This window comes from Callithrix jacchus, chromosome 12 (assembly GCF_049354715.1).
Source record: "Callithrix jacchus isolate 240 chromosome 12, calJac240_pri, whole genome shotgun sequence".
Classification (NCBI taxonomy): Eukaryota; Metazoa; Chordata; class Mammalia; order Primates; family Cebidae; genus Callithrix; species Callithrix jacchus.
Window position 1 is genome coordinate 90,083,330 of NC_133513.1, and position 23,917 is coordinate 90,107,246.

Sequence of the window (23,917 nt, forward strand, 5' to 3'; positions counted from 1 at the left end):
GCCATTATTCTCAGCAAACTAACACAGGAACAGAAAACAAAACACTGCATATTCTCACTTATATGTGGGAGTTGGCCGGGCATGGTGGCTCAGGCCTGTAATCCCAGCACTTTGCAAGGCTGAGGCAGGTGGATCACTTCAGGTCAGGAGTTTGAGACCAGCCTGGCCAACATGGTGAAACCCATCTCTACTAAAAATACAAAAATTAGCCAGGCATGGCGGCAGGCACCTGTAATCCCAGCTACTCGGGAGGCTAAAGCAGGAGAATAGCTTGAACCTGGGAGGCTAAGGTTGCAGTGATATCAAGCCACTGCACTCCAGCCTGGATGACAGAGTGAGACTCCATCTCCAAAAAAAAAAAAAAAATGGGATCTACACAATGAGAACACATGGACACAGGGAAGGGAACAACACATACTGAGGCCTACTGGAGGGCTGGATGGCGGAAAGGAGAGTATTAAGAAAAACAGCTGGCCAGACACAGTGGCTTACACCTGTAATACCAGCACTTTGGGAGGCTGAGGCGGGCAGATCACTGAGGTCAGGAGTTCGAGACCAGCCTGGCCAATATGGTGAAACACCCTAAAAAGACAAAAATTAGCCAGGCATGGTGGCAGACACCTGTAATCCCAGCCACTTGGAAGGCTGAGGCAGAAGAATTGCTTGAACCTGAGAGGCAGAGGTTACAGTGAGCCGAGACTGTGTCATTGCACTCCAGCCTGGGCGACAAGAGTGAGATTCTGTCTCAAAAAAATTTTTTAAAGAAAAATAGCTAATGCATGCTGAGCTTCATACCTAGGTGATGGGCTGACAAGTGCAGCAAACCACCATAGCACACATTTATCTACATAACAAACCTGCACATCCTGCACCTGTACCCCAGAACTAAAATTAAAAAAAAAAAAAAAAAAAAGGTACTCAGTGCTTTTGGGGCAGCAATCTCTTCCAAAGAAGAAAAACAGAAAAGAAAAGCAGTGAATAGTACTAATGTCTCTCCAAGTTAACCAAAACCTTGCCTTAGTACATGCATGGAAATTTTAACCTCATGAGCAAGTTACCTACTGCCACCTGATGGCAAAATTCCTTCACTACAAGTTCCAATTGTCTGAAGACTTGTGCATTTAATCTGCAAACATGGTAATAGAAGCAATAACATGAAAGCCTATTTTTGGATTTGTTTTAAAAACAAGACTTTCACTGAATTTGATACATGGAAGAAAGTACAACAACTGTTAAAAATATTAAGCTCACAAAAATTTGGGGTATCAAAACTCACTAGCCTATTAGAAAATCCAGTTTTCTAACAGTTTCTCTAGTCTGTATCAGCTTCCTCACTTCTCCAAGGGCTGGTCAGAAAACAAAAGAGACCCCATACACTGCTCAGGAATACGGACACTGTCCTCAGCCCTAGAAGAAAAGGAAGGACCCTTATTTCTATTACTCCTCACTTCATAGAGCCCCTTCTCTGATTCAAAACACAGTAAAGCACTTTGAAAAATAAAGGCCAGCACAGTGGCTCCCACTTGTAATCCCAGCACTTTGGGAGGTTGAGGCGGGTGGATTACCTGAGGTCAGGAGTTCGAGACCAGCCTGGCAACATGGCAAAACGCTGTTTCTACTAAAAATACAAAAAATTAGCCAAGGATGGTGGCATGCACCTGTAACCCTAGCTACTTGGGAGGCTGAAGCAGGAGAATTGCTCAAACCCAGGAGGCAGAGACTGCAGTGAGCCAAAATTTCACCATTGCACTCCAACTTGGGCAACAAAAGTGAAACTACATCTCAAAAAAAAAGAAAAATAAAAGCTTTTCCACATTCTATCTTTACCCTCTTATAAATTAGCCCAGCTTTGCGCAGTAGCAGTATCGTAGCCAATGAGGTTTCTCCGAGGCATGATTATTGCTAATTAAAAACTTTTCCCAATACCCCACCATGACGACTTGAAATATAGTTGGCATTGGCAATTTTCTGCAGTCTCTATGGAGACTGAATCATTTTAAAAAAAAATTAGTCCTTTATAGGATCCCCCCACAAAAAAAATACAAGAAAATTGTTTATGCATTTAAAAAAATCAGTGTTACATTTCCTAAAATGCAACGCTAAAAACGACAGCCCAGAATACCTACCTTAATAAGCCCACTGAAGGAGCGCGAACGGGCCCTCTTTTGTACCTGGTAAGTAGAAGGCTCTCGCCCTGGTGTCTGGGTCAGTGAATGCTTATTAAACTAAAAGAAAACATAGACAACATTTATAAATATTTTTCCAACAGGACATAGCATTCTGTGACAACCAATAGCTAAGCGTAAATAAAAGTCCAGGAAAAAGTGAGCCTGCACATAGGTAGATTAGGAAATCAACAAGCAAATCAGAAGCAATGATGCCAAAATGGATTCAATTGCTCTGAGAGGCTCTGCACGCCACATTCCTTGAATGTGGAATTACTGTTCCTATTTTACAGACAAAAATACTGAGACTTTGGTCAGGTACAGTGGCTCACACCTGTAATCAATCTCAGCACTTTCGGAGGCCAAGTCAGGTGGATCACCTGAGGTCAGGTGTTTGAGACCAGCCTGACCAACATGGAGAAACTCCATCTCTACCAAAAAACAAAATTAGCCTGGCATGGTGGCGCATGCCTGTAATCCTAGCTACATGGGAGGCTGAGGCAGAAGAATCACTTGAACCCGGGAGGCAGAGGTTGCATTGAGCCGAGATTGTATCACTGCACTCCAGCCTGAGCAAAAGGAGCAAAACTCCGTCTCAAAAAAAAAAAAAAAAAAACAACTGAGACTTGGAGGAGAGCTTATGAAATCTACCCAAGATCCCCAGCTGCTAACCAAGACTTTTTTGCAACAGAGCATCTTGGACACAAAGAGTTACTGACACAATCTAAAACAGTTCCTAATTTAACACAAACTATATACAGAATCTTATTAAGTTACTATCTGTCATGACTGCCTGCCAACAATATCATCAGAGGAAATACATCAGAATGCAGACCTGTCATCCTATCAATTCTCTGGAGGTATCTAAAGTGGAAAACGGGAAGCCCCAATGCACTGAATAATCTTATTCAATGCTTTGATTAGCCATTCATTTCCCACTTAAAAAGTACTAATAATATAACATTTAATTCTTCTACTCTTCTGCCTTTTCTGTTTATTTATTTATTTATTTTTAATTTTTTGGAGACACAGTCTCACTCTGTTGCCCAGGCTAGAGTGCAGTAGTGCGATCTCGGCTCACTGCAACATCCACCTCCAAGAGTTCAAGCGATTCTCATGCATCAGCCTCCTGAATAGCTGATATTACAGGCATGCACCACCACACTCAGCTAATTTTTTTCTATTTTTAGTAGAGATGGGGTTTCACTGTGTTGGTCAGGCTGGTCTCAAACTCCTGGCCTCAAGTGATCCACCCATCTAATCTTCCCAAAGTCCTAGGATTACAGGCATAAGCCACCACACCCAGTCTCTTCTACCTTTTCTTATTATGCTCCTAAAATTTCAGTAGTGTAAAAATTTGGGGCCAGGAGCAGTGGCTCACACCTATAATTCTAGCACTTTGAGAGGCCAAGGTGGGCGGATGACCTGAGGTCAGGAGTTTGAGACCAGCCTGACCAACATGGAGAAACCCCGTCTCTACTATAAAAAAAAAAAATGCAAAGTTAGCCAGGCGTGGTGATACACACCTGTAATTTCAGCTACTTGGGAGGTGAAGCAGGAGAATTGATTGAACTCAGGAGGCGGAGACTGCGGTGAGCCAAGATCACCCCATTGCACTCCAGCCTGGGCAATAAGAGCGAAACTCCGTCTCAAAAAAAAAAAATTTAGAAATTTTATCAGTTCAAGTTCTGGAGGTTAAAAAATTAATTTTATATAAAGGTACCAAGAGGTTCTTAAAGTTAATTACCTTGGCAGGCAGAAAAATTAGCCACCTCTAAAGAGCTTAGCTAGTAAGTACCCCTACTGAACACATTGGGACAAGTAAAAACCCATCGTTCCTTAAATTGGCAAAGGTACAATGAGATAAATTCTCTCATATCCAACTCAAGGGAGCGTTAACTGGCAAAATGTTCTGGGAAGGTATTGAGCAAGGTGTATCCAGAGTCTTTTAAAAATGCATATTAAAAAGTACATGACACTAAAAATACAAAAAATTGGCCAGACGCAGGGGCTCACACCTATAATCCCAGCACTTTGGGAGGCCGGGGCGGGTGGATCACGAGGTCAAGAGATCAAGACCATCCTGGTCAGCAAGGTGAAACCCCGTCTCTACTAAAAATACAAAAATTAACTGGGCATGGTGGTGCGCACCTGTAGTCCTAGCTACTCGGGAGGCTGAGGCAGGAGAATCGCTTGAACCCAGAAGGCGGAGGTTGCGGTGAGCCAAGATCGTGCCATTGCACTCTAGTCTGGCAACAGCAAAACTCTATCTCAAAAAAAAAAAAAAAAATACAAAAAATTAGCCAGGCATGGTGGCATGTAACTGTAGTCTCAGCTACTCGAGAGGCTGAGGTGGGAGGATCATGATCACCTGAGCCCAGGGAGGTTGAGGCTGCAGTGAGCCATGCTTGTGCCACTGCACTCTAGCCTGGGCAACAGACTCAAAAAAAAAAAAAAAGTATACACCACATACTTTCTGTTTTTCTTAAAAAGTGCAAAATGTTTTTTTCTTTCTTATCTTTAAGTCTCAGTGTTCTTGTTGAAAGAAGTCGTTATACCTGTCCTGCATGAAACTACTCAGCTGCTATCAAGAATTAAATCACTAGACTGGTTTGAATCTGCACCAATACTCAGCCAACACCCTGTAAAATTCCAGTTGTAACATAATTTGCTAGGTCTCAAAGTAACTTCAAAGAGAGTGGCAGAAACTTCTCTTAAATGACTTTGTCAATTCTTAAGAAAAGCTCAGTTCACCATTATCTGAGTACTTGTTTACACCTGGCCTTATGCTGAGAGTAGGTATAAAATAAATAAAAACAGTAAAGTCCCAGTTGAATAAAAAGTCAAGACGCTGACCCTGCCCGTTCAGGTAAAATTCTAGAAGGGATGAGACAAAATTAATCTCCTGAGAAAGAAACTACCCAAAGTCACAGGACTTACATACCACACTTTGAATCCCAAAATAGCAAATTTTGTTCCCATAGCTCCAGCATAAACAAACTTAGCCACAGAATTCCTGCTTTCTAGTATCAGACTAGGGCCCTGATTTATTGTGTTTTCTAACTGCAAACAACTCTGTTAATAAAAAGCTACCAGTTAGGGTTTGCCATGCCAGCCACCCTATATAGATTACCTCTAATTTTTACAACTTACAATTTTTCATGTTACTATTACCATTTTACAAACAAGAAAACTGAAACTCATAAAAGTTATTTGCTAAGAAAATCTGGAGGGTTTACACTTTGGAATAATATATTGTAACTGCTGGTCCTCTCTCAGCAAACCTGGGACATGACCAAAATTAGAGACACTCTAACCACACTTGGATCTTCCTGTTAACTGCAGAAATGCACAAGCCTCCACTCCTTTCTCTACTGGGGCAATAGCACAGAGATCACCATGGAGATTCCACAGACAAGGCTGCTTTCTTGGCTAAGCCAAAAATAAAATGAGATTCTTAACAATATGACTTACTGATTCTACAACCACGATTACATTCCTAAAGCCCCAATCATGACTTCCCTGCCTTCAGGCACCTGTCTAATAAGTTGTTTCTTCTTTGCTGACTCTGGCATATTGTGAACATGTTGAAACAACTCTCTCAGTGCCTCTTCCGTATGCTGCTGGGTCTCCTCCTGGTGAGGGCAGGAATCTATCCAGTTCCGCTTCTGAGACTTTGAAAGCTGAAAGGACTTAGTATGACATGAAGCTATCAGGTCAAGGTCATCCTAAAGAAAATTTAAAAGAAGAGTAACTTGATATATCCTGCCAACTTTGTTTTAGGGTTCTTACAAAAACCTGGAACAAAAAAAAGGTAAGCGGGGACATGGTATACTCCTATACTCAGGAACAAGAAAAATCTTAACACTATTATCAGACAACAAGGAACCTATTAATATAGGTTATATTAATAGACCATTCCCATGACCTGCCCAGAGAACCTAAGTGCATTTATAATAGTGCCACCAAGAGTAATATTTGTGTAAGAGTTCAGTTTTAAAATCATCTTTTAATTTCATTAATTTTCACTGCTATTCAATAAGGTAAGCAGGGAAAGTATCATGATTCCCATCTGATAGAGGAGAAAAAAACAGGTTAAACTTTAAGTTTAAAGTCATCTGAGGCCGGGTGCGGTGGCTCATGCCTGTAATCCCAGCACTTTGAGAGGTCAAGGCAGGCATGACCAAAGGAGGTAGGGAGTTCAAGACCAGCCTGACCAACACAGAGAAACTCTGTCTCTACTAAAAATATAAAATTAGCTGGGTGTGGTGGCGAATGCCTGTAATCCCAGCTACTCAGGAGCTGAGGCAGAAGAATCACTTGAACCCAGGAGACAGAGGTTGTGGTGAGCCAAGATCACAACATTACACTCCAGCCTGGGCAACAAAAGCAAAATTCCATCTCAAAAAATTAAATTAAATTAAATTTTTAAAAAGTAAAAATAAAGTCGTCTGGATACTAAAGTGACAGACCCACCTGAGAGCCCAAGGGCTCTGACTCTTGGCTAGTACTCCTTCCCACACATGAAAATTTAATATGACAACTAGAGAGCAATGCTAGAGGAACACAAACAGCTCTCTAAGAAAAATCAAAATCCAATTAAACTAGTTGAAATCAAACACTGTTTTCCTGGTCACACTGAATATTTGCAGAACAAGAGGGAAAAACAAATCGGAGCAGAAAAAAATACCACAAGTGGACAACTTAAGTTTCTAACCAAGACAGGATAACTAGAACTTGAAAATTTTAAGTACTTAAAAAGTGCTTGTAAAGTTTTTAACTTCTCACTTTTTTTTTCTTTTTTTTTTTGGTTTGTTTTTTACTTTTTTTTTTTTTTCAGAGCAGGAGTAGAAGTTTATTTAAAAAGGCGCAGAGGCCGGGCGCAGTGGCTCACGCCTGTAATCCTAGCACTTTGGGAAGCCACGGCGGGAGGATCATGAGGTCTGGAGTTCAAGACCAGACTGACCAACATGGTGAAACCCTGTCTCTACTAAAAAAAACACAAAAATTGGCTTGGCCTGGTGGCTCGTGCCTGTAATCCCAGCTACTCAGGAGGCTGAGGCAGGAGAATTGCCTGAACCCAGGAGGCGGAGGTTGTCATGAGCCAAGATCGCGCCATTGCACTCCAGCCTGGGTAACAAGAGCGAAACTCCATCTCAAAAAGAAGAAAAAAGAAAAAAACTTTAAACACAAGGTCTGTGTGATCACTCTTATGCAGAGGATACCATCTATTAGTGGAACCTCTGAAAGCAGATAAAAATAGTGTGTGGGGAGCTTTTTTTTTCTCTAAGAGACAGGGTCTGGATGTGCTACCCAGGCTGGAGTGCAGTGGCACAATCAGCTCACTGCAGACTTGAACTCCTAGGTTCAGTCGAGCCTCCCATCTCAGCCTCCAGAGTCACTGGGATTACAGGCCTAAGCTACCACACCTTGAATGTGAAGCATTTGTATTCTAACACATAACTTATTTCTTAGTCTTCTTCATTATGACAAAATAGCTAAACGCTAAAAACTTCTTATTTTCCATGCTTTTACTTTGACTTCATACTTAGTTTTAAAACTCCACCAATCTTAACGCTCTCCTTGTTTGGGTTAAGAGCAGATCCTATTCTTACCTTGGATGCCTGAGTTCTGGATCCCAAATAGTGCAATCTGGCACCATCCCGAATGTAAGCAGGAGCCTGGGCAGGACATAAAAGAAAACCCAAACTCAGTGATTAGTAGTATATAACAATGGTTCTTAAAATCATTTGAACAGCAGATTACTTTAGAAAAGTCAAAGATACTCAAAATTCATAGCTTTTCCGTAACTTCTTTCTCTTGCCATCAAATAGATACCTCAACAAATCTGATGGAAAAACTGTGAGAAGACATCAATGTAATTGTTGCTGCTTTAAAAATCAAACATAGCATGTATATTATCAAATAAGCCAAAGACAAAAATATAGACATTTGTAGGAATATTTATATCTGACAAAAACCACCCCCTCAAATCCTTACAAATTACAAATGGTGTCCAGATCACAATTTAAAATCACAGTGTAGAAAATATCGTTTAACATCTGTAATCTCAGTACTTTGGGAGGCAGAAACAAAAGGATTGCTTCACCCCAGGAGTTCAAGACCAGCCTGGGCAACACAAGGAGACCCCCATCTCTACAAAAAATTATAAAAAAATGGCCAGGCATAGTGGCTAACACCTGTAATCTCAGCACTTTGAGGCCAAGGTGGGCAGATCACCTGAGGTCAGGAGTTCGAGACCAGCCTGCCCAACCTGGTGAAACCCAGTCTCTACTAAAAATACAAAATTAGCCAGACATGGTAGTATATGCCTGTAATCCCAGCTACTCGGGAGGCTGAGGCAGGAGAAATGCTTGAACCCAGGACACAGAGGTTGCAGTGAACCAAGATCGCATCATTGCACTCCAGCCTGGGCAACAAGAGCGAAACTCCATCTCAAAAAAAAAAAAAAAATCAGCCAGGCATGGTGGTGCATGCCTGTAGTTTCAGCTACTCAGGAGGCTAAGGTGGGAGAATCACTTGAGTCCAGAAGTTCAAGGCTGCATTGAGCCATGTTCATACCACTGCACTCCAGCCTGGGCAATAGAGCAAGACTCTGTCTCAAAAAAAAAAAGAAAGAAAGAAAATACCATTTAGAATTACTATGGATTAGAATCCTGTGACAACTACCCTGATATTGTCTTAGTAGATGTACAAAATAATACAACTACCACAGAGGAAAACTGGGTAGGTAACATCTAATAAAATCGCATCATTCCTTTCACACAGAAACCTCACTTCTGGTTACATATTCTGAGTATGTAACTCCAGAAATGCAAAACACACTTGTAAAAAATTAATTAAAAAATTGGATACAACCTATATGTTCTTTAATAGGGACTGGTTGAATCAACTTTCATATATCCATACAATACAGTACTATGAAGAAAGGAAGGAAAAGGAGGCAGGGAGGGAAAGAAAGGAAGGAAAAGGAAAGAAAGAAAAGAAAGAAAGGGAGGAAGAGAAAAAGGATGAAGGGAAGGAAGAAACACTTAATGAACTGATATGGAGGGACTTCTAGGATCTACTGTTTAGTGAGAAAAGTAAGTAAACGTTTATTTGTATAAGAAAAGTAGGGAAATAGGAATATATGCAGAAATATACATTTACTTGTTTTTGTAAAAAGAAACACTTATTCTCTGAATAGGTGATAAATTTAAAAAAAAAGAAACACTAAGAGGATAAACGAGAAAACAATGAAAATGGTTAGGAAAAGAATTGAGATTTCTCTAAGTATACCTTTTAATGTGTTTTTAACTTTTGAACCATGTTTACACTACAGATTTAAAACATAAAATTAAATCCAAAAGAAAAAAAAAGGCAAGACCTAAAACCGAACACCAACAGGAAAAAATATATATATCTGTATATCAAACTGACAATGTGAGCACAGAGAAAGAAATCATCTCATATAACTTTTGAAAACTGTATTCTGAGCCAGGCACGGTGGCTCACACCTGTAATTCTGGCACTTTGGGAGGCTGAGGCAGGCAGATCACCTGAAGTCGGGAGTTCAAGATCAGCCTGACCAACATGGAGAAACCCTTTCTCTACTAAAAATACAAAAATAGCTGAGCATGGTGGCACATGCCTATAATCCCAACTACTCGGGAGGCTGGAGCAGGAAAATCGCTTGAACCTGGGAGGCAGAGGTTGTGGTGAGCTAAGATCGTCCCATTGCATTCTAGCCTGGGCAACAAGAGTGAAACTCTGTCTCCAAAAAAAAAAAGAAAAGAAAACTGAATTCTGATTGTATATCCTTAGTGGGATATATTCAAGAAAAAAGGAATTGAAGGAATATCTTAAACTTCAATAAGCAAACTTATATAGGTTTACTGTTAGTAATAACAGTGCATTATTTTTAAATTAATTTAAGTATATTGTAGGACAGAGTAAATAATATATACAAATGCCATTAAAACCTAAAATTTGGCTGGGCACAGAGGATCATGCCTGTAATCCCAGCACTTTGGGATGCCAAAGTGGATGGATCACTTGAGTCTAGGAGTTTGAGACCGGCCTGAGCAATATGGTAAAACCCCATCTCTACAAAAAATACAAAAATTAGCCAGTGGTGGTGGTGCTCACCTGTGGACCCAGCTACTCAAGAAGCTGAGGTTGGGAGGATTAGTTGGTCCCAGGAGGCAGAGGCTACTATGAGCCCAGATGGTACTACTGCACTCCAGCCTGGGTGATGGAGCAAAACTCTCCAAAAAAAAAGAAAAAAAAACTGAAATTTACAATATAAGAAAGAAAGAAGCCAAGAAAAAGTTCTGTAGTATTACATCTGAATTAGTGGTATTAATATAAATTTACAATTGCTTTAAAAAAATTTTTTAATCTATTTCTTTGTCCTCAAGGAGCCTAGAAGCAATGACACACCAGAAACAATGAGTATTCCTAGTGTCACTCAGAAACCAAGGTTCCCTGGAGAAAAATTACTCCAGATCTAGGCCAGCATAAGTACAAAGTGAGCTGGGAACATTTTATACCAGAAAGGAAATAGTCAAAGATAATATAGTCCTGTCAAAAAGATGCAGAAGCGGCTTAACAAGGGTTATCACTGGCCAAATCTGGGATGATTTAAATATCAATTTTGTTTGTTTGTTTGTTTGTGACAGGGTCTCACTCTGTCACCCAGGCTGGAGTGCAGTGGCACAATCTCAGCTCAGTGCAACCTCCACCTCCTGCACTCAAGCCATCCTACCACCTCAGCCTCCGAGTAGCTGGGACCACAGGACCGTGCTGTCATGCCCAGCTAATTTTTTGTATTTTTGGCAGAGATGGGGTTTCACCGCATTGCCCATGCAAATATCAACATTAAAAACAAAACTAACACTTTGAAACAATTAAAATCCATGAGTTTATATTAATATTCATTTTTAAAGAGAGAGAGAGAATGAGACAAAGAAAAGCTATTATCCAAAGAAGAGAGTCAGCTAATAAAGGCTGAATGACAAAATTAGAAAACTGTTATTTTTAATACCCAACGTAATCATAGATTCCAGCAGGATTATCAATGAATGCTAAAACCATTATCAGGTAATCACTTCACAGGTTATTTACTAATTGCAAAGGGAAAAAAAATGTACCTTTATAACTGAAAGATCTGGCAGTTAGCAAAATTACTGTCATGAAGAGTGAGAAAATGGAACAATCTGTGCCTCCTCATGTGAGGCAATGGGATACACACAAACTTCACCTTTGAAGTATCTTTGCCAAAAATGCTGAATCTAAATCTAATTAAGACTCTAGACCTAGCTTCTAGTTTACAGGAACTACATGGAAGGTGATACAAGAACACGTTAAATAACTTGAGAAAACAATAATTTAGAATGTGGACATTCTACAACACAGTTAACTTGTTGCTTCAACAAATCAATGACATGAAGAAAAAGCATGAGTGTGCAGAATAAAAGTGTCATAATAATCAAAAGCAGCACAGAAACTCTGATTGGCACATGTTGAAAAAAAGCATGAAATACATTCTTAGGACAGCTGGGGAATTTGAATATGTACTGAAAGTTAGATGATACGAAATTTTTGTTCGTTTCTTAGATGTGATAAGAGTAGTATGGTTCTTAAGAGAATATTTTAATTATTAGGAGATGCAAACTTAAGTACTTAGGAAGAAAGTATCATGGTATCTGCAATTACTTTTAGTGATTCAGCCAAAAAAAGTATGAACATACATATTGAGCAATAAAGCTAATATGGCAAAATGATAACATTTGTTGGCAGGGGAGGAAAGGGGAGGGGAGGAACAAAAAAAACCACCATCCCCAAAGACACTATGAGCTAAAAGAACATCCAGAAAGGGAGCCAGGCTTAGACAAATAGGCTTACATGAAAATCTGAGGTCATAAGCATTTTACAATTCATAGAGAAACAACAAAAGGACTGCTCAAGTAAAATGAAAATTGGCCTTAACTGTATATGCATGATAAATCCCTAGGAAAAGATGCGGTGTTGGGCGAGATAAAACCAGACTGAGTCAGATGGGCTGATAAAAGTAGAGGACAAAAGTAGTAATAGGAAGAATTTTAGAAAAAATGATAAAGCAGGAACATAGCAAGATTTTATCTCTACAAAAAATTAAAAACTAGCCAGGTGTGGTGGCATGCACTTGTGGTCCCAGACACTCAGGTGGCTCAGTAGGAGGATCACTTGAGCCAGTGAGCTGTGATCATACCACCACACTCCAGCCTGGGTAAGACTGTCTGAAAAAAAATAAAAAAGTATAGATGCTGATGAGGATGTGAAGAAAAGAGAACTCTTATACACTGTTGGTGGGAATGTAAATTAGAATAGCCATTATGGGAAGCAGTATGAAAATTTCTCAAAAAATCAAAAATAGAACTACCATAAAATATAGCAATCTCACTACTGGATATTTATTCAAAGGAAAGAAAATCAGTTTTCAAAGGAATACCTGCATCCCCATGTTTACTGTGGCACTATTCACAATAGCAAAGATATGGAATCAATGGTTGAATGATAGAGAAAATGTCATGTATATACACAATGAAACACTATTCTGCCATAAAAAGAATGAAATCCTGTCATTTGCAGCAACATGGATGGAACTGGAGGCTATTATGTTAAGTGAAATAAACCAGGCACAGAAAGACAAATATCACATGTTCTCACTCATATGTGGGTGCTAAAAGTGGATCTCAGGCAGGGTGTGGTGGCTCACACAGATAATCCCAGTACTTTGGAAGGCCAAGGTGGGCAGATCATTTGAGGTCAGGAGTTCAAGACTACCCTGGCCAACATGGTGAAACCCTGCCTCTACCAAAAATACAAAAATTAGTCCAGTGTAGTGCCACATGCCTATAATCCCAGCTTCTCAAGACGCTGAGGCAGGAGAATTGCTTCAACCCGGGAGATGGAGGCTGCAGTAAGCCGAGATCTCACCACTGCACTCCAGCCAGGATAACAAGAATAAAAACTCTGTCTAAAAAAAGAGTGGACCTCATGGTGAGGGAAAAGAAGAAAAGAAAAATAAATTGATCTAATGGAGGTAGGGAGTAGAAAAATAGTTACCAGATGCTGGGATAGATGTTAGGCGTTAGGGTAAAGAGCGGTTGGTCAATGGGTACAAATATATAGTGAGACAGAAGAAATACATCTCTAACATTCAATAGCAAAGCAGGGTAACTATAGCTAACAACAACGTATGGTATATATCAAAATAACTAGAAGAGGGGACACATAGAAATGACATCTATTCAAGGTGATGGATATTCTACATACACTGTGATCACTGCACATTTAATGCAGGTAACAAATATCACATATACCCCATAAATATGTACAAATATAATATGTCAATAAAAGTTGACCAAACAATCATATGCTGAGGTTACTAAGATCCTCTATAAGAATAAATCTTCTATCTGTGAAATTGTGAAGAAGAAGAAAGAAATCCGTGCATAGTATACATACAGGGTTCGGTACTAGCCACAGTTTCAGGCATGTACTTGGGGCTTGGAAACATATCCCCCATGGATAAAAGGGAACTACTGTATAATGAAAACTATAAAATACTGCTGAAAGGAATTAGAGAAAACATAAATAAATGAAAAGATATCCCATGTTCATTACTGGATACGATTGCTAAGATGTCAATACTACTCAAGGCAATCTACAAATTCAACCTATCAACCTTAGAAAAACATCAAAATCTCATTGAAGTCTCGTGCAGCAGAGATAGAAAATCCATCCTAAAATTCATATGGAATCTCAAGGCATCCTGAATAGCCAAAACAATGTTAAAAATGAAGAACCAACTTGGAGGACTCAAACTTGCTGATTTCAAACTTTACTACAACACTACTAATCACAACAGCAAGGTACTGGTATAAAGTCAGATAAGTAGACCAATGGAATAGACTAGAAAGCTAGAAATAAACCCTTACATATATATTCAAATGTTTTTCAATAAGAGGATGAAGACCAAAGGAGAAAGGACAGTTTCTTCAACAAATGGTGCTGGGAAAACCATCTAACCACATGCAAAAGAATGAGGTTGGACTCTTACCTAACACCAGAAACAAAAATTAACTCAAAATGGGTCAAAGACATAAATGCAAGACCTAACACTATAAAACTTTTAGAAGAAAACAAAATCTCAATGAAGTCTTGTGCAGCAGAGATAGAAAATCCATCCTAAAATTCATATGGAATCTCAAGGCATCCTGAATAGCCAAAACAATGTTAAAAATGAAGAACCAACTTGGAGGACTCAAACTTGATGATTTCAAACTTTACTACAACACTACATAATGCAAAAGCTTCATGACAATGGATTTGGCAGAGATTTCTCGGATATGACACCAAAGGCACAGGCAACAAGAGAAAAAATAGACAAATTAGACTTCAAGAACATTTTTTAAATTTACACATCAAAACACACTATCAACAGAGTAAAAAGGTAACCCACAGAATAGGAGAACATATTTGTCCATATAGCTAATAAAAGATGATATCTGGAATATAGAGAGATGTCCATCAACTGATGAACAGATAAGCAAATGTGGTATATACACACAGTGGAATACTATGCAACCTTAAAAAGGAAGGAAATCCTGTCACATGCTACTGTGTGAATCAACCTTGAGCACACTATGCTAAGTGTAAATAAGGCAGGCACAGAAAGACAAACACTACATGAGTCCACTTACATGAGGTACTTAGAGTAGTTAAATTCATAGAGACAGAAAGTGGAATGGTGGTTGCCAAGGACAGGAAGAGGGTTAAGGGGAGTTACTATTTAATGGGTACAGAGCTTCAATTTTACAAGATGAAAAGAGTTCTGGAAATGGACAGTGATAATGGTTGCACAGCAATGTGAATGTACTTAATGCCACGGACCTATACACTTAAAAATGGCAAAGATGGTAAATTTTATAATTATTTTACTGCAAGAATAAAAGAAACCAGAACTGGATGATCTTGGAAACTTTCAGTCCCTCCAGATGGCAAAAGATGCTAAAATTGCCACACACCTGTAATCCCAGCACTTTGGGAGGCTGAGGCAGGAGGACTGAACCCAGGAATTCAAGACCAGCTTGGGCAACATGGTGTAACCTTGTCTCTACAAAAAATACAAAAATCAGCCAGGCATGACAGTGCACACCTGTGGTCCCAGCTACTGGGGAGGCTGAAGTGGGAGGATCACCTGAGCCCAGGAGGTTGAAGCTACAGCTAGCCAAGATTGCACCACTGCACTCCAGCCTGTGCAACAGAGTGAGACCTTTTCTCAAAAAAAATAATAATAATAATAGTAATAAATGCTAAAATTAAGAGATTCACTATCAGGAAGTATACACAAAAGAAAAGGTCAAGGATGTGACTGTGCTACATTTTGCTAAAACCTTAGAAACATCAAAAGGTCAGAGTATTCAGTCATACAAAGGGCCCTTTCAGGAGAGTAAGAGCATACCTCACAGATCCTCTCAAATCAGAAAGCCTTTAGGAAGCTTAAAGGTACTGTCCCTAAGGTTTCTCAGCAGGTGATCAAGGTAGGGAAAGATTTATCTGCAAAAGATTTGTACATGTGGACTTTGTCTAATGGAATGAATTCCACTGAAATCCACAGAAGACCTACAAAGTTCTTAAGAAAATTATGTTAGTAGAAACACAGCCTGTTTTGATTGAAAGGGCCAAAGAGTACAAAATGATCCCCAAAATTCTACTGGCAGTATGCATGCAGGATAAAACTACTCAGCTGCCGAGACAGGAAGAAAGGCTCAGAGAGTGAAGCCAGTTACCCAGAGGACCAGCCCTACTCAGCCTCCTATTCCCATTCCTCTCCACCATAGCAGTTGTTCCCCGGGGTTTTGCCACTGTCCATTCTGGTTTGCAATTCCATTCAGGACCTTTTTCTCATTTAGCCATCTTTATAGCGCCACTTAGGATCCCACCTTGCTCCATTTTCTTTGTCCTGTTACCAACCAAATGCCATCCCTTACCTACCTTAAAAAGTTTCTGGGAGTGTTTAATCATAAAAGCCATCCCACTGTTTAACTTTGTGATATTCTCCTGAAGGTCATTTGCAGTGACCTATTCAGAGGAAAAGAAACCAAACAAAGGGCATTAAGAGCTGGAAAGTAGTATTTACCAATACGCTTACTCTTTCAAATGTATGAAGTTTCTATCCCTAACAAAGGTGCCTCTGATACCATGTTTAATTCTGGAAAGACTTTTTGGTTCCGCAAGACATAACACAATCTAGAACAACAGATATGTCCCTAAAGTGATGAGGAAATCCTTGAAAACCAATTTTCATTTCCTAATTCTGCTTAAAAATTAGACATGTAAGCAAAACTGGCAAAGAAAATCTAGTCTCGGATTCAAAATAAACAGAAAGAACAGAATCTGTTCCACCATCAAGGACAGCACTGCCACTTTAGAAAACTAGAGTTTCTCCAAAGACAAAAGAGAACTGTCACTACCTATACCAAAGGTGACATCTGTTTCTTTTCTTTTTTTTTTGAGATGGAGTCTCACTTTGTCCCAGGCTGGAATGCAGTGGCACGATCTTGGCCCACTGCATCCTCTGCCTCCCAGGTTCAAGCAATTCTCCTGCCTCAACCTCCCGAGTTGCTGGGATTACAGGCGCACATGACCACACCTGGCAAATTTTTGTATTTTTAGTAGAGACAGGGTTTTACCATGTTGGCTTGTCTCCAACTCCTGACCTTGTGATCCACCCACCTCAGCCTCCCAAAGTGCTGGGATTACAAGCCTGAGCCACCGCACCCAGCCTGACATCTGTTTCTTAAAAACACAGTAAAATTGTCATTGATTCCCTTCCCTTGTTTCTCCAGTCTTTTCTTAAGTACTTCAGTATCGCTATTATTCAAAACCCCTCATTTTTAACATGTATCTTTGTTACTTTGTCTCTTTGCCTTTAAATACTCTTTTTTTTTTTTTTTTTTTCAGAGATAGGGTCTTGCTTTTCACCCAGGTTGGAGTACAGTGGTGCAATCTTAACACACTGTAGCCACAAACTCCTTGGCTCAAGCGATCCTCCTACCTCAGACTCCCAAGTAGCTAGCACTATAGGCATGTGCCACCACATCCAGTTTATTTTTCCTTTCCTTTTGTAGAGATAAGGTCTCAAGGTCTCGCTGTGTTGCCCAGGCTGGTCTCAACATCCTGGCATCAAGCAATCCTCCTACCTCAGCCTCCCAAAGTACTGGGATTACAGGTAAACCACCACTTCTTTTTATAACCACAGTTTACTCATTGCTTTTCTATAGTCGTGGTTAGCTCATTCTAAAATTCCCTCATTATAAGGCTTGATCTCCTTAACATGGACAAATGTTGATGTGTCCTCTGCTCCCCTATTCACCCCTAGAGGCTCTTCCTGGTCTAGAACTTTGCTATTTTTTTCACTAGTTATTTGTTAAGTAAAATGTTTCACACAATCTCTCTCCTTTACCTTCCTTTTCTATTTCCTATAATCTCAGAAAATTTTTATGAATTACTATAGCCTATTTCTGTTATCTTCCCAACAACCTTGTGGGGTAAGTAGTAAAGCTATTACAGAAAGTCCTCACTTAAGGCATTAATAGGTTCTTGGAAACTCTAACTTTAAATGAACCAACATATAGCAGGTCCTCAAATAACATCATTTTCTTCAACATCTTATCATTATAACATTGATGAGAAAAATGATTTATTTTGTTATGTCATTTTGATTAAAGTTGCAGTTTCCAAGAACCTACCAATGATGTTAATAGGTTAAAGACTTACTGTATTATGCCTAGTTACAGACGAGAAGCCTACACACAGAAAAGGTAAAAGACTAGACAAACAAAAAATGGCTTGTAGACAGTTGCTTTAAAAAAGAAAGTAAAAGGCCAGGTGTGGTGGCTCATGCCTGTAATCCCAGCACTTTGGGAGGCAGAGGTAGGTGGATCACCCGAGATCAGGAGTTTGAGACCAGCCTAGCCAACATAGTGAAACCCCATCTCTACCTAAAAATACAAAAATACAAATATTAGCCAGGTGTAGTGGCACAAGCCTATAGTTCCTGATACTTAGGAGGCTGAGGCAGGAGAATTGTTTGAACCTGGGAGGTAGAGGTTGCAGTGAGCTGAGATTGCACTACTGCACTCCAGCCTGGGCAACAGAGTGAGACTCAGTCTCAAATAAAAAAAGAGAAAAGACATAGGTAACATTGCTGGTATGTGGCTTCCAATCCACCTACCCTGGCTCACAACTCAGATTATAAATGGTCAGGAATATGATCTATATACCCCCAGATCAACAATTTGTTTAAAAGACTTTAGATGAGGCTGCAGTGAGCAGTGATTGTGTTACTCCCCTCCAGCCTGGGCAACAGAACGAGACCCTGTCTCAAAAACCAACAGAAAAAAATATTTCAAAGAATTTTATTTCTCTGTTTTTATCCCTCAGATATTAAAAAAGAGAGAGTGAATTTATTTCTCATGTAAGTCACTGAGAAGACCATGGTCTCCATAGTAAGAATAAAGTTCAGCTTTATCCAAAGAGACTACATATCTATAGGAAATAGAAAAGTTAGGACAAGACAGGATTGTTCTAAGTGCCATCTCATCTATAAATCTATAAGCTTGGTGACATTATCCCACAAGTTCATACAGCTCTATTCTAATTTTATACTATTCGATCTTCAGAAACTAATTTGATTTCCCAAGAAGACTTCCCTGTTAAGAAGTATAACCATACTGACCAGCCAAAATGAGTATTCTTGTTTATTCAGTAGCTATAATTTCCCACTAAGCGTTGCCACTAATACCATCCCATGCAGGTTTACCAGAGATTGATTTATAAGTGAAGTTAACAGGAATTGGCCCTGTCAGCTCTGATGACCCTCAATGAACTAATAAAGTAACTTCCCAACCTCATAAAGCTGAAGGCTAGACCTTGGCCCCTTGATAATCTCACCAAGTTACAGCCACAGAATAAGGTCCAGCCCAAGAAAATCAAGCAATCTTTACTCTTCCTGTCAACACTCACATTTTTTGGCCACAGGACATGGGGTGCAAACATAAGAGCAAGGTTATAGGCTGACATCTTATTCTTGTCTTGTTTCTTTGCTGTCTGGTATAGGAGATCAAGCAATAACTTCAGCAAATTCCGATTGGGAGGAGGGAGAATGAGGAAGAGTAACTGGAGAGCCTCAATTTGCCGGTCCTTGTCTGGTATATTGGTTTTGTTTCCTTTATCATCAAACTGCATCAAATCTTGAGGACAAAAAAGAATTTGCAAAGCAGGGAGAAAATATCAGCAAGAAAAATCAATGCTATCGCCATTATCCTCCCCTCAACTCCCATCTAAGAAAGGAGAAAAAAAGATTCAGGCAGAAACACAATTCAAAGATTACAGTAGAACATAACAAAATAATGTCAATACAATTCAACAATAAAAAGGCCAAAAAAATTTGTTAATGTGTACAGGATTTGAATAGACATTCTTTCAAAGAAGGTATACAAGTGGCCAATAAGGCTTTGTATGCTCAGTATCATTAGCCATAAAGAAACTATAAATCAAGCCAGGCACGGTGGCTCACGCCTGTAATTCCAGCACTTTGGGAGGCTGAGGCGGGTGATCACCTGAGGTTAGGAATTTGAAACCAGCCTGACCAATATGGTGAAACCCCATCTTAAAAAAAAAAAAGAAACTATAAATCAAAACCACAATGATACACTACTTCATACCCACCACAATGGCTATAACTACAAACAGAGTGACAATAAAAAATGCTGGCAAAGATGTAGAGAAATTAAACCCTCCTCCATTGCTGGTGGGAATATAAAATGGTATAACCACTTGGAAAACATTTTGGTAGTTCCTTAAAAAGTGAGAGTTACCATTTGAACAAGAAATTCCATTCCTAGGTATATACCCAAGAGAAATAAAAACATATCCAGGTCAGGCGCATTGGCACACACCAGTAACCCCAATACTTTAGGAGGCCAAGCTGGACAGATCACTTGAGCCCAGGATTTCAAGACCAGCCTGGACAACAGGGCAAAACCCCATCTCTATAAAAAATAAAAAGATCTACACATGCCTTCGATAATGCCACTCACTCCACTTCTCCCCGCTCAGATATTTTACAGCTAAAAGAAAAATGAGAGTGAAAAATGAGCATGAATATGTCCTTATTCACAAGCTGCTCCTTATAACAGGCAGATCCCAATGGAGTCAGGATTATTGGTTCTCCCCTAACCAACAGGCTAAAAAGGTTATCAAAAAAGTAGTCTACCAGATAATGAAAGTTTCAAAGGACACTAATAACCATTTGAGTACAATTCATATAGACCTAAAAATGATTACAGTGTGTTACTTAAGCTGTTTAATCTCAATAATTCCAGGTTTAGGAAAGGCAGATAACACTTCTAGAAAATGTCCCCTGTTAATATGAAACTGAAAACAAAAATTCCTTCCAGTTACCAGCAAGGCATGTGAACTGTGCCACACCTCAGTATGTTCTCAGAGAATAGTGAACCACAGGGTGGTGGAAGGGAGGATTTCAAATATTGCACTAAATGAATGAACTGAACTGGAAAGCAAACAAAACGAGCATCCTTCATGTTAACATTTGTAAAAAGAATATTTTCCACCTGTAATCTCAGCTACTCAGGAGGCTGAGGGAGGAGAATTGCCTGAACCCAGGAGGCGGAAGGTTGCAGTGAGCCGAGATCGCGCCATTGCACTCCAGCCTGGGTAACAAGAGCGAAACTCCGTCTCAAATTTAAAAAAAAAAAAAAAAAGAATATTTTCCAAAGGTCTAACATCTTTATTTCTCCCCAAAATAACTATAAAATCATATAACATCATAGTAATATTTACTCATTGTATCATTTGGATTGCTACTAAAACTGCTTTAAGATTATTTTTTTTTAATTCAAAACATTTCTCTAAGTTAAAATTACTCAAAAGGAAAAAAAAAACCTTGTATTTCTTTTCCATATAATTAGAAGAAACAGGAAAAATACTCAGGGGCAGAAAAGTAAGCAACTGCAATAATGGATATTGATGCTGTACACACTTAGCGGTGCAACAGACGTGCAATTTAAGAATGAATTCCCTACCACACAGGTCTAAGGGAGTATGAAGAAGCCATTTATGACCTAAAAATGGAACCTTCTCTAAGATACAATAAGTGAAAAAAGCAAACCACAGAACCATGTGTACAATCTATTACATAAAAATAGAAGAAATAATGTATTTGTTTGGTAGTACACAAAATATCTCTGGAAGAACACTTTAGAAATCAGTGACACTGGGCTGGGGGCTGGGGCTTATGCCTGCAATCCTAGCTAGCACTTTGGGAGACTGAGGGAGGATCACTTGAAGCCAGGAGTTTGAGACCAGACTGGGAAACAGGCTTTCTTTTTTTTTTTAAGACAGAGTCTCGCTCTATCGCCAGGCTGGAGTGCAGTGGTGCAGTCCTGGTTCACTGCAACTTCCATTTTCCGGTTTCAAGCAATTCTCTTGCCTTAGTCTCCGGAGTAGCTGGGAATGCAGGTACTCACCACCACGCCTGGCTAATTTTTTGTATTTTTAGTAGAGACAGGGTTTCACCATGTTGGCCAGGATGGTCTCGATCTCTTGAGCTCGGGATCTGCCCTCCTCGGCCTCTCAAAGTGCTAGGATTACAGGCGTGAGCCACCGCGCCCAGCCCAGGCTTTCTTTTTTCAAAAAAAAAAAATTAAATAATAACACTGGTTGTTTCTGGGAAGAACTGGGTGTTAGGGAACAGAGGTAGGAGAGAAGGTTTTTACTGTATATTCTTTGAATCATCTGAATTTTGACCTATGTGTTTCTATTTAGAAAACAAATACTATTTTTTTTTTTTTTTTGAGACGAAGTTTCGCTCTTGTTACCCAGGCTGGAGTGCAATGGCGCGATCTCGGCTCACTGCAACCTCCGCCTCCTGGGTTCAGGCAATTCTCCTGACTCAGCCTCCCGAGTAGCTGGGATTACAGGCACGTGCCACCATGCCCAGCTAATTTTTTTTTTTTTATATTTTTAGTAGAGACAGGGTTTCACCATGTTGACCAGGATGGTCTCGATCTCTTGACCTTGTGCTCCACCCGCCTCGGCCTCCCAAAGTGCTGGGATTACAGGCTTGAGACAAATACTATTTTTTAAAAAACAAATTTCCAAGAGTAGAGATGTCCTCAACTGAGGCATAGAAATACTGACTAAAAACCCCAAACCAAGGCAAAAATACTGAACCTGTAACCATCTGAAATATATTAATGAATCCAATGAAAAGCATACATTTATTAAGCAACTAAAATGGGTTGAGCACAGTTGCTCATGCCTATAATCCCAACACTTCAGGATGCCAAGGTGAGCAGATGGCTTGAGCCTAGGAGTTCAAGCCTGGGCAATATGGCAAAACCGCACGTCTACAAAAAATACAGAAAAATTTGCCAGGCATGGTGGCGCACGCCTGTAGTCCCAGCTACTTGGGAGGCTGAGGTGGGAGGCTCACCTGAGCCTGGGAGGTCAAAGCTGCAGTGAGCCAAGGTTGCACCACTGCACTCCAGCCTAGGTGACAGAGTAAGACCCTGTCTTCAACTAAAATGTTCAACATACTACTCAAGGACCTATCAAAGACTCAAAAATAAATAAAACCCAGACCACATCTTACCACCAGCTCATTACCTCAATACAAAGCTTAATCACCAAGAAAGTCATCCGATTAAATTAAACCTAACTAGCCAAAACCTGTGAGTACCAGAGAAGTCCAGCAACATCACAAAGTCTTAACCAATATTAACAGAAGTATTGCTGCGGGTCACAAGCAACAGAAAATTCCTAGGAACTTTACTAAATTGAAAGATATGTATTTACATCTCCCTCTTACTTCCTTTACTCACCAGCAATTTTGAGGTGCGCATTGAAATGTTTATGTGTCAGCAGAGGCTCCGGCAATTCTCCTAGAAACATCTTCAGCAAAGTGGCAACATCATTTGAATGAAACTCCCCTGATTCCAAGTCAATGTCAGTTCCATTATTGAGAGCATCCCTTAAAATCTGCTGTCGGACACTATTACCTGGTACTCTAAACAAACCCTCTACTCGCAAGTCTGTTTAGTATAAAAGAAAGCAGAGGACAGGCAAAAAGGAAGCAGAAAGATTATGATTAAAATACATAATCTAAAGACTACTTTACACTTAAAAGACCCTTTACAAAGCCTTTCAAGTAAGTTTTTGCCTTTTTTCACCAGGGTAGTTTAGAACCTACTGACCTCCTGAGGAGACATATCTGAACATCCCTGAGCATTTGGAGATCTTCCAAACTAAAAGATAGTCCTCCCAGGAGTCATTCAACATCCTGAGGTATGTTTAGACACTCTGAATTTAACCCAATCAAGTCAGAATTAGATTGAAAAATAAACTGAAGAAAGCCAAATCTCCCTGAAGACCTCTTCTCCTTGTTTATCCCAGACTTGGTTTGGAGGGGCTACATATATGTGTGGATGTCTGTGGCTCTTGTAAACTGTTTTCCCAGCCCAGAATGAATCCAGAGTCTCCGCATTGCTCTAGGAATCAGAACTCTAACATGTCAAATTACCTTTCAGCCTAAAAGATTACCAGAAGCTTAGGATCATCCCAACTAAACTATTCATTCCTAGGCTAGGTGAAATGGCTTATGCCTATAATCTCAGCCC

At 39.8% G+C, this 23,917-nt stretch overlaps 1 protein-coding gene and 1 non-coding gene across 9 annotated transcripts in view; one reads left to right on the forward strand and one right to left on the reverse strand.

Moving 5' to 3' along the window:
- ARHGAP19 (Rho GTPase activating protein 19) overlaps nucleotides 1-23,917 on the reverse strand; it is a 67,725-nt gene that overhangs the window by 21,361 nt on the left and 22,447 nt on the right. For all 8 annotated transcript variants that reach the window (XM_054243193.2, XM_035268650.3, XM_054243192.2 and 5 more), the window contains 6 exons: nucleotides 23,123-23,332; nucleotides 19,242-19,468; nucleotides 16,209-16,295; nucleotides 7,781-7,846; nucleotides 5,702-5,893; nucleotides 2,127-2,225 (listed from right to left, as the gene is read on the reverse strand). In XM_054243193.2, the coding sequence (XP_054099168.2) occupies nucleotides 2,127-2,225; nucleotides 5,702-5,893; nucleotides 7,781-7,846; nucleotides 16,209-16,295; nucleotides 19,242-19,468; nucleotides 23,123-23,332 (881 nt within the window). The remainder of the gene's footprint in view (nucleotides 1-2,126; nucleotides 2,226-5,701; nucleotides 5,894-7,780; nucleotides 7,847-16,208; nucleotides 16,296-19,241; nucleotides 19,469-23,122; nucleotides 23,333-23,917) is intronic.
- On the forward strand, nucleotides 1,846-1,986 carry LOC118146639 (U4 spliceosomal RNA). The gene has a single exon (XR_004732478.1). It is a non-coding gene; the product is annotated as a U4 spliceosomal RNA (small nuclear RNA).